General features: G+C 48.6%; 1 protein-coding gene across 1 annotated transcript; it reads left to right on the plus strand.

Moving 5' to 3' along the window:
• The first annotated feature begins 359 nt into the window (after window positions 1–359).
• On the plus strand, window positions 360–10,165 carry EXOSC2 (exosome component 2). The gene is made up of 9 exons (XM_002915207.4): window positions 360–500; window positions 1,986–2,087; window positions 3,763–3,808; window positions 4,227–4,316; window positions 5,341–5,406; window positions 5,895–5,963; window positions 7,306–7,482; window positions 8,106–8,234; window positions 9,121–10,165. The coding sequence occupies exons 1-9, from the start codon at window positions 379–381 to the stop codon at window positions 9,199–9,201; spliced, it is 882 nt and encodes a 293-aa protein (XP_002915253.1). The 5' UTR covers window positions 360–378; the 3' UTR covers window positions 9,202–10,165.
• Window positions 10,166–10,378: the final 213 nt, after the last annotated feature.

Genomic DNA, 10,378 nt, shown 5'->3' on the forward strand with positions numbered 1-10,378 from the left:
AACTTAGAGTTGGAAGGAAACTCACAGGCCCGTTTCTCAATTATCCCTAGCTCTGGTAACCCATAAATGGGATGATGATTACGAGAGATTTTGGTAAAAAAAAAAAAAAAAAAAAAATCAAACGTCATGCAACCTGAGATTTCAGTATTCCACAGGTGCAGCCTTGCCAATAGTAAAAATGGCAACTTGGCTCCCTCATTCCCTTCATGTTAGCCAAATGGTTGCCAATAGTCAACATGGCCGCCAGACTGTGCGTTCCCATTGGCGGCTGCTCTGAGGCCCGCCCTGCCCCGCCCCTCCGTGCGGCGGCCGGGAATTGCGTAGACGGAAGTCGCGGTTCCCGGCCGGACTGCGCCTGCGCAATTGTTTGGCGCCAAGATGGCGGTGGAGATGAGGCTTCCCGTGGCTCGCAAGCCTCTTAGCGAGAGCGTGGGCCGCGATACTAAAAAACATCTGGTGGTTCCGGGGGACACAATCACCACGGACACGGGATTCATGCGGTACGTGGGGACTTGGGGACTCGGGGCCCCAAAGGGCGGCTGCTGGGCTGTCTGCACGTGGCCTCTGTTCCCTTGCATCTAAGTACCCGCGGGACGCAGGGCACAGCTGAGCATCCCAGCTCCCTTGTTTCCGAGTCCTCGGGCTTTTTACTCTATGCACCTTGAGTGTCCCCGTATGCGTTTGCCTCAGTCCTTGGAAATCCTTCTCTCCTAACCTCTGGTGTCAAAGACTCCTGGGTTCTCTGCCTGAGGCCCTGATCTCTGAGCCTTCCTCGTCTTCTTCCTTGGAGACCTGCGAAACTGGGGAGGGTTAGGAGCAGGGGCCTCTTCCCAGTTTTCAGATGAGGGAACAGTGGGCATTCCTGACTTGGCCTCTTCTTTCCGGGACATCTCTTAGCCAGGTGCTCGGTTTTGAAATGAGTAACTGTTTGGACTTAGGGCATACACAATATATTGTGCTACATGCACCCAAATCGACATTTTGAATCCGAAGGCAGTACAATATGTGTAGTTAAGAGAGCAGGCTCTTGATTCAGGCAGTTGGGGTTTCAGCCCTGCGCCATCACATATTATAAGTTGTATTTCTTCTCCAAGGTCAGTTTCCTTATCTGTAAAATAGTGATAATAACAGTAACTATTTGGTAGGGAAGTGAGAATTAAATGAGAAAATAATTAAGAAAAAGAAGCGGGGCGCCTGGGTGGCTCAGTCAGTTAAGCGTCTGACTCTTGATTTTAGCTCAAGTATGATCTCAGGGTCCTGACATCGAGCCCTCGCCCCCACCTCAGTCTTCACGCTGGGCGTGGAGACTGCTTGGGATTTTCTTCCTCTCTCTCTGCCTCCCCCTCCTGCTTTCTTTCTCTTAAAAAAAAAAAAAAGAAGCAGCAGCCGCAAAACACCATTATATCACTATCAGATAAGCATTAGTGGTATTTCAGCCTTTTGGTGGTAGGAGGGTACAGCATTTACGACATTGCTCTTTAACCTTTTAGTTTGAGGTTATTGGATCCTAAGGAATCTTAAGTGTCAGTCCTTCATTCATGAATTCAGCATATATTTGTATTATGTGCGGTTGGAGTACAACTGTGATCAAAGTAGAAATCTCTATCAGGGTGGAGTTTATATGTCAACAGAGAGAGACAGAAACAATAAGCACAGCAAACAAGTTAGCATGTTTGGTGATAAATTCAGTGGGGAAGATGCAAAGTTGAGCAGGGTAAGTGGAATGTGATTGGGAATATGGTGGGGTGGTGGCAGCAGGGTGGATGACTGCTTTAAATGGGGTAGTTGAGGTAGGCCTGATGGAGAAAGTGACATTTGAGTAGACTTTGAGTAGGACAAGCGGAGATGTCTATGCAGCTCTCAGGGAGTGTTTCGGGCACAGAGAGAAGCCAGGCTATAAAGCAGGAGGAGCCTGTTAGGAACACATTATTCTTGAAGGGAGAGGTCATCTCAAGAATTACCCTTGTATCCTACTCTCGAAACAGGGGCCATGGAACTTATATGGGGGAAGAGAAGCTCATTGCATCTGTGGCTGGCTCAGTGGAGAGGGTAAACAAGTTGATCTGTGTGAAAGCTTTGAAAACCAGGTGAGAACAAAAGGTGTGTATTCTCTTTCTTGTGTCATTTATGTTATACAGCCAGGTCTTTTCTGCTACAAAAGTCCCCCACCCTGCTTTATCATTCAGTAGGTCTGATTTTTAACATGAATATAGAAAGGGTATAGGTGCTTATAGGTAAGTGTGGGCTTTAGAAGTTTCCCCGCATTACGCAACCTTTCCAAACCTTGGTTACCTCCTCTGCAAAATGAGAATAATAGCATGATCCATCTTGTAGGATTCTCATTAGAATTCATTGAAACAGGACCTGTAAAGTACTTAGCACAGGACCTGCTACCTAGAAAGGCTCAATAAAGGTTAGCGCCAGAAAGGAAGCCGGTGGGACTGGAACAGAGTGAGCAAGGGGGAATGTAGGGGCAGATGCAGGTAGAGAGCCGAGGTGGGCAGCCTGCCTTGATAAGCATTTTGTCTTCCACTTTAAGTAGTCTAGGACCCCACTGGAAGGGGTGGAGTAGAGGAGGGACGTGATCTGACTGCCGTCTTCATAAAATCACTCTGGCTGCTGAGAGAGATTGAGGGGGAACGGGGGCAGGCTTAGGGAGCCGATTAATGGACCGTTTCCATCATCTGAAGTAATGGTGGCTTAGACTATGAGAGCAGTAGGAGTGGGGAGTAACGGCTGATTCTGCATATATTTGGTGTTCTGAGTTTTTTGTTTTGTTTTGTTTTTCACATGAAGGTGTCGGATTTTGTATTCTTTGGGATTTCCATGTATAGCACCATGTCTGTGAATAGACTTCTTCCTTTCCCAATTGGATGCCCCTTATTTCTGTGTGTATTTCAAAGGTAGAGCCAGTAGGATCAGGTGCTGGACTTGTCCTGGAGTGAGAGAGAGAGAGAGAGAAATCAAGCGTTCCTCCAGAGCCTCCAGAGATTTTTGGCTTGAGCATCTAGAGGAATGGTGTTGCCATTTACTGAGATCCTGCCAGCTGGGGAAGGACCAGTTTGTGACGGGGGCTTGGGAGGGGGCTGCTGGAAAGCTTTGCTTTAGGTTGGTGACATTTGGAAATGCCTATTAGTCATGTAAATAGAGATGATAGGTAGCCCGCAGTTGACTAGAGTCTGGATTTCCAGATGGCATCGTCATCAGTGGTGTTTAAAGCCTTTAGGTTGGGTGAGCTCAGCAAGAGGTGAGTGTGGGCCGACAGAGAAGAGGTCCACGGCTGGAGCCTTCAGCATGGAACACGTCATCATTAGGATTGGGATAAGAAACGAGCACAGGGGCTGGAGTCGAGCACCCTGTGGGTGGGGGAGACCATGAGTGGACTGGTTTGGGTGGGGTCCTGTCTCAGTCTCTTCCTCCTGTGCTGATAGAGAAGCCATCTGTGTTCCAGAGCCCAGCAGGAAATGGTCCATGCTTATCAGTGTCACGTAATTAACAAAACAGGGGCTTCAGGCTTAAGGAGCTACTTGGAATAAATGGTTTGTCCAGGGATAGTTAATGGGGACCTTAAACATGGAGGAATGTTTAAAGTTACCAGTTCCTGGAGATAAGTCAGAAGGCATCGTTATGTGAATTTACCATACTTCAGCATGGTGCCTTATCCAGGCCCCTGGCCCTCGTCCTGTTGAACTTAAATCTCCAGTGATGCTTAGTCTTGTGATAAGGTCTGTTCACTGATGGATGACCTGTTCTATCTTTCAGATATAATGGTGAAGTGGGAGACATTGTGGTGGGGAGAATCACAGAGGTAAAGTCATAACACCTTGGTTTTTACAAAGTAAAAGCAAGCTGGTGATTGAATGAATGGGGTAGTCATTCTATCTGTAGTTATACAAATGGAGCATTCATTGCATTTGACTTTTATGTGCCCCTCCCTTAAAAGGTTTTATTTGAGAGAGAGAGAGAACAGAAGTGGGGTCGGGGGAGGGGCAGAAGGAGCAGGAGAAGCAGACACCCCGCTGAGCACAAAGCCCCATGGGTCTCGATCCCAGGACCCTGGGATCATGACCTGAGCCGAAGGCAGATGAGCCACCCAGGTGCCCTTATGTGCCCTTTGATGTGCCCTTTGATGGAAACAGTTGGCTTGTTGTATCGGGGCTTATTGGTCACTGACGATGTGAGCTCTTGCCCCTGGAGTTTGTGTCCAACTGTGAAATTCTCTGTAGGTTCAACAGAAGAGATGGAAGGTGGAGACCAACTCTAGGCTGGATTCAGTCTTGCTTCTGTCATCCATGAACCTTCCTGGAGGAGAGCTGGTAAGGGTCTCCAGGCTGGTACTGTAGAGTTTGCTAGCAAAAGCTTTGGGGTCCGTTGCTCCACTGGAGAACTCTGCTTTATGCTGAGGTTGCCTCTTTTATTCTTGTTTGTCTGCTGTGAGATTTGCTTCTTGGATGTACACATAGGCTTTTCACTTGGCCCAGGCCTCCCAGCATAAGCAGCAGTTGCTATGTGGTAGGACCTGGAACGACCGTGGGGAGTGATCCCGAAAGAGAGTTGGAAGAGAAGCTCCCAGATGCTTGGTGCTGGTTTTCCTTTTCTGGGTGTATCAGCTTTGCACAGTGAAGGTGTCCTTTGCAAAGTTGTGTTTAGGTTAGCTTTTCGTCAGTTGAATGGCATTCGTTTATTCCAGAGACCTGCAGTACTAAGGGGCGGCCTTTTGTAGAATGCCATGGCTTATCTTCAATCCAGCATGTCTGTACAGAGAGGCTCACTGCTAGGTTCTCTGGAGAATGCAAGATAATGGAGGCTTGGTTGAGTTCTGAAAGAGCACACAGATTAGCGGGGAAGCGAGATAACTGATCTAAATACCAGGCAGTCGAAGAATAAACAAGCGTGTGATTGTACAGAAGGAGTGAGTGGTTTCACTGGGAGATGCTTGTAGGAAAGAGGGGCGTTAAAGTGGATCCCTGAAGAATGGCTGGAATTTCACAGGGAATCGGAGATAATGGGAAATGTGTGAGTAAAGATAGAGTCAAGCCATAGGTCGTCTGGTCCTGCTGCACCATGGAGGGCTGCCGTGGACGAGGCGTGTGGAAAAGGAGGCTGGGCGTGATTGGGAGGAGTTTCAGTAGCGCGTAAGGAGTTGGAATACTACCCAGAGGAGGGAGGGAGAGGAGGAGCTGTGGGAAGGCCTGTAAGGGGGAAAGCGGCGGTGATTGCTCTGGTGTTCCTTGAGTGACACCGCTTACCTACTCTAGTGTCCTATGAATACTGTGGCTGGTTCCAGAGATCTTTCTGCAGGATCTGACTTAAGTCACGTCATTGCTTTGTGTATTTCAGAGAAGAAGATCTGCAGAAGACGAGCTGGCTATGAGAGGTTTCTTGCAGGAAGGGGATCTTATCAGTGTATCCTGCACCTTGGATTACAGCATTTCTGTGCTTTATACGGAGCTGGGAAATGGGGCTTCGATCGTATGTCTCTGCCTGGAGACACATAGTCCTGGCAGGGATCTGGATCCTAGATCGAGTGTCACGGGCTCTGTAGCAACCTTCCTCCATCTCCTTAACCCAACCGAACTCTCCAGCCCTTGTTCAGACCCGCTGCCTCAGTCATTTCTTCGGGTTTTATCACTTACGGTGGCCCGTGCTTTAAGCTAGACTCAAATTTTCTTAACCATGCTAGCTTTTATGCAGGGAGTAGAAAAGGTGTTGTTCACATCGAGATATTTGTGAGAACCAAGGGGGAGAAGTTAGGTCGCAGTGATGTCCTCTGGGTCTGTCTCAGGCTGCGAGTGGGACCGTTGGGGATGGGAGGAAAGGATGGAGAGGTGGGGCCAGGGCCCCAGGGAAGGCAGGTGCCGTGAGAGTGTGTGTTCCTTTATCACCCTGGCCAGGCGGAGGTGCAGGCAGTGTTCTCTGACGGAGCTGTGTCTCTGCACACGAGGAGTCTGAAATACGGCAAAGTAAGTTGGGCTCTTGCTATTCCTGGATTCTGACTGAACTTCATATCCATTTCTGACATCCCCAGTGGTCTCTGGAATTCGGCCCTAAAGAACCCCAGAAGTTAAGCACGACGGGCTGGCGACCCACAAAGCCTCTGGTTCACATGGTCATGGGTCAGTAGCATTGTCACCAGTGACACCTCTGTTCTCTTCTTACTGAGGAGGTGGTGTGGCAGAAGAGCTCCTGTGACCGTGGGCCCCGCGGCCCTGCTGGCTCGGCTCACTCCCCAGAGGCACTGCAGCTTGGAACTGGGGCCAGTCCTGAGAGTCTGTACTAGGAGCCAGGGGAGGTCATATTGAAACCTGATGGTTTTGGCTCTAGACAAATGTCCAGTCAATAAAGTGGACGTCATTACTGGGAAAGATTGGTTTGCCACTTGGGCCTTGAGATGAAATGTCACTGCTTTTTTTGTATGAAGTTACATTATTGAGGCTTTTACTGTTTTAATGATAGCACACTTTTTAAAAGATTCACTTATCAAGAGAGTGCACGTGAGCAGGGGGAGGGGCCGAGGGAGAGAAGCAGACTCTCCGTTGAGCAGGGAGCCGATGTGGGGCTCTACCCCACAAACCCAGTATCGTGACCCCAGCCTAAACCAAAACCCAGGGGCCCAACCAACTGAGCCACCCTGGCGCCCCATGCCAGCATACTTTCTAAAACAGATTATGATTTATTAGTCTCTTGGCTTTATCTGGGGGAACGTTTTCATTTTCTGAGGGGCACAGAAGCCCGTTCCCTTGGGGAGTGGCCCTAGTCAGCTATGCTCACAGCCTTGGAGCAGGAGCTGGAATAGCTATACCCTGGGTGCTGACCTTCCTGGGCCTGGCTGCTGCAGACCCTCCGTCGTGGGATGGGGACTCGGGGCTGCCCTCCCACAACCAGGGATGGATTTGCACCCAGCTCTTGGCCACTCGCCTGGCCCAGCAGCACACATGTCCCGGGCAAGGTAGGTAGCTGGTGGAACAGAATCGTGCACCTTGGCCTGCAAGAGGCCCAGGCTTATGTCCTCATTAGCTCCAGCTTGCCTGATTGCCAGTGCACCAACCCCAGATTCGAATATAATGATGGGAATAGCGGAGGAATGAGAGAAGAGTATAGAAAGTCACCTTCTCGTGGGCTGTGTTAAGAGTCTGGATCCAGAAGTGCCCTATGGGAGTAATTACCATGTGTACACACACAGGTGACTGCAGTCATTAACAGGAGTGGTCTTGACTCCGCCGTAACGAGGGTGTGTATTCTGTGGTCTGCTTTTCACACTTCACTCATGACCCTCCGGTGACTTCGGTTATGCTGTATTTCTAGCTAGGCCAGGGGGTGTTGGTCCAGGTTTCCCCGTCCCTGGTCAAACGGCAGAAGACTCACTTCCATGACTTGCCCTGTGGGGCCTCAGTGATTCTGGGTAACAATGGCTTCATCTGGATCTACCCAACACCTGAGCACAAAGAAGAGGACGCAGGGGGCTTCACTGCAAACCTGGAGGTGAGTAAACACCGCTGCTGCTGTCAGGGCGGAGTGGGACCGCGTCTTCGCTGTGCTTCTGAGGCAGGTGGAGCTGGCTGTTTTAATTTTTTTAATTTTTTTTTTCTTTAAAGATTTATGTATTTGAGAGAGAGTGTGCTTGAGCAGGGGTGGGAGGTGGAGAGAGAGAGGGAGAATCTTAAGCAGACTCCGTGCTGAGCGCAGAGCCCAACTCGGGGCTCAGTCCCGTGACCCTGAGATCGTGACCTGAGCCAAAACCAAGTCGGACGCTTAACCGACTGAGCCACCCAGGCGCCCCAAGAGCTGTCTGGTTTTAAACCATGTGATTGCTGTAGTCTGGGGGAGTTCGAGTCTCTGTTGAAGTGTCTTCACAAACATCGTCTCATCTCCTCCTTTTCTGAAGAGAGGAAATGGAACTGGTTTGATCTCCATTTGGCAGGGATGGTAGGTTGCAGGGTCACAGTAGCCGAAGAGCCATCCTTTCTCATCTCCCTTGGAGTTAGCACTTGATTGGTTTGGAGTGTCAGGGTGATAGGATTGAAGTTATAAATGATTTCTGTGCTTTGCTGTGACCGTTCACTGACTTGGGTTCTGACTGTGTTTCCCTCTGCCTCTGCTGGCAGCCTGTCTCCCTCGCCGACCGAGAGGTGATCTCCCGGCTCCGGAACTGCATCGTCTCGCTGGTCACCCAGAGGATGATGCTGTATGATACCAGCATCCTGTACTGCTACGAGGCATCCCTTCCACACCAGGTACTCACTCCAGCCACGCCTTCCCTCTTCCTCATCTATCTGTAAGCTGTGGGTTTATCGTCTGCTCCAGTGCTTCCTCAGGGATTGCAGGCACATCTCCCAGTGTCAGTAGATCTTTCTTGTAAGATCCTCGGTGTCTAGTGTCAGTCGAAGGATTGAGGGGATGGAGGTGCTGGGGAGGACTAGTTTATGACAGCAACTCCGTGGACTTCATCTTCCCATCCCAAATTTTAGCTTTATCTATTTAGTGAATGCCAAGAATCATGTCTTTGTTCCTGTCAGCCGTAAACCAGAGAATCTTGGTGGTTCATTAAGCTGGTTCTAGCAGATCACATCTCGAGATACTTAGCCTCCAGTAAAGGAATATAGAGGGGTGCCTGGGTGGCTCATTCAGTTGAGTTTCCGACTCTTGATTTTGGCTCAGGTCATGATCTTGGGGTCATGGGATGGAGCCCCATGTCAGGCTCCGCACTCAGCGCAGTCTGCTTGGAATTCTCTCTCCCTCTTTCTCTGCCTCTTCCCCCGCTCACGTGTTCTTTTGTGTTATTTAAAATAAATCTTAGGGGTGCCTGGGTGGGTCAGTCAGTTAAGCGTCTGCCTTTGGCTCAGGTCATGATCCCAGGGTCCTGGAATCGAGCCCCACATCGGGCTCTCTGCTCAGCAGGGAGCCTGCTTCTGCCTCTCCCTCTAACTGCCTCTCCCCTTGCTTGTGTGCACGTGATCTCTCTCTCTCTCTCTCTCTCAAATAAATAAAATCTTCAAAAAAAATCTTTAAAAAAATGAAAGGAATCTAGATTTATGGCAGCCATGTTTGGTTTCTGCATTTGGATGTCTGCTTATGGTTGGTCTCTTTTCTGAACAAATACTTTTTTTTTTTCTTCTTTAGATCAAAGACCTCTTAAAGCCAGAAATAATGGAGGAAGTAGTTATGGAAACGCGCCAGAGGCTTTTAGAACAGGAGGGGTGAAGAGAGATATCTGAAGGAAAGGACGGTGTGCACCTGACCGGAGCAGTTCTTGAAAGTGAAGAATCTGATTTGTGGTCCCATGTGTGCCTCCGTGGGGAACTGTGACACTCATCACCTGACCTGCGTCGGGCTACCTTTGGCCCAAAGACCTGCTTTCTCCTGTTTTAGGGCAGAACTTGGGGAAGTGCTGCCTGGCCCCTTGGGTTTCCTGCAGAGTCTGGCACTATGGGTAGTTTCAGGCCTTTATTATTTTTAAAAATTTTTATTATTACTATTATTTTTCTTTTTTTTCTTTTTTAAGTTTCAAGCCTTTAAAAGCACACAGCAGTTTTTCACCCAAGTGGACTCCCATTCTGGAATAATATGGAGAATCTTCTATTCACCATCAATTCACAAGGCACAATTCCCCCATGAAATTGCCCCTGTAAAAAACACAGCCTCCCTGACCCGCAAATTGTCTATTTTGGCCTCTATTCCCACTTCTGTAATGCAAGTAGGACATCGAAGACTATAGCTAGTACCTTTTGTTTTTTTTTTTGAGAGCGTGCTGCTTGTGCGGGGGTGGGAGAGCGGGACTCTTAAGCAGCCTCCACGCCCAGTGCAGAGCCAATGTAGGGCTCAGTCTCATGACCCTGAGATCATGATCTGAGCTGAAACCAAGAGCTGGATGCTTAACCGACTGAACGACCCAGGCGCCTGTATGGTTAGTAACATTAACCTGGCAGTCAACTGGAAGAATAAAGTTAACCAGGCAGCCTTCGCTTGGTTGGAATCTTATTTTCCACTGCATGTTCCTTCTAGTGATATATGAGGCTAGGCTGCTGTAATCTGTCCTGCCTTTAAGGGTGATTTGTCAGAAGCTGAATTATTGATAATAATGTTCAGGGTGCTCTGAGGAACATGAAAGCAGTAAAAGAAATGCAGAGGGGAAAATAAAAGCTGGTTTCCTCCTGTGATTGAAGTACTAATGCATTCACTTTGGAATAATTCAGGGTTAAAAACAGGAGGTTGAATTTCTCACTGAGGAACGCTAGAATTCCCACGCGTTGGTTTTCCTACTGACTGTCTAACAATGGTACTCTGATTCAGGTTTGGGGAAACTTTTTTTTTTTTTTAAGATTTTTAAAAATTTTATTTTACTTTTTTTTAATGTTTTTTTATTACATTATGTTAGTCA

The sequence above is a fragment of the Ailuropoda melanoleuca genome, chromosome 7 (assembly GCF_002007445.2).
Source record: "Ailuropoda melanoleuca isolate Jingjing chromosome 7, ASM200744v2, whole genome shotgun sequence".
Classification (NCBI taxonomy): Eukaryota; Metazoa; Chordata; class Mammalia; order Carnivora; family Ursidae; genus Ailuropoda; species Ailuropoda melanoleuca.

Bases quoted from the DNA above. Each gene is read 5' to 3' on its own strand.
- EXOSC2 (XM_002915207.4), top strand. From the start codon at position 379: ATGGCGGTGGAGATGAGGCTTCCCGTGGCTCGCAAGCCTCTTAGCGAG. The intron at 5,964-7,305 runs GTAAGTTGGGCT...CTGTATTTCTAG, and splicing joins GGAGTCTGAAATACGGCAAA to CTAGGCCAGGGGGTGTTGGT. The intron at 7,483-8,105 runs GTGAGTAAACAC...CTCTGCTGGCAG, and splicing joins GCTTCACTGCAAACCTGGAG to CCTGTCTCCCTCGCCGACCG.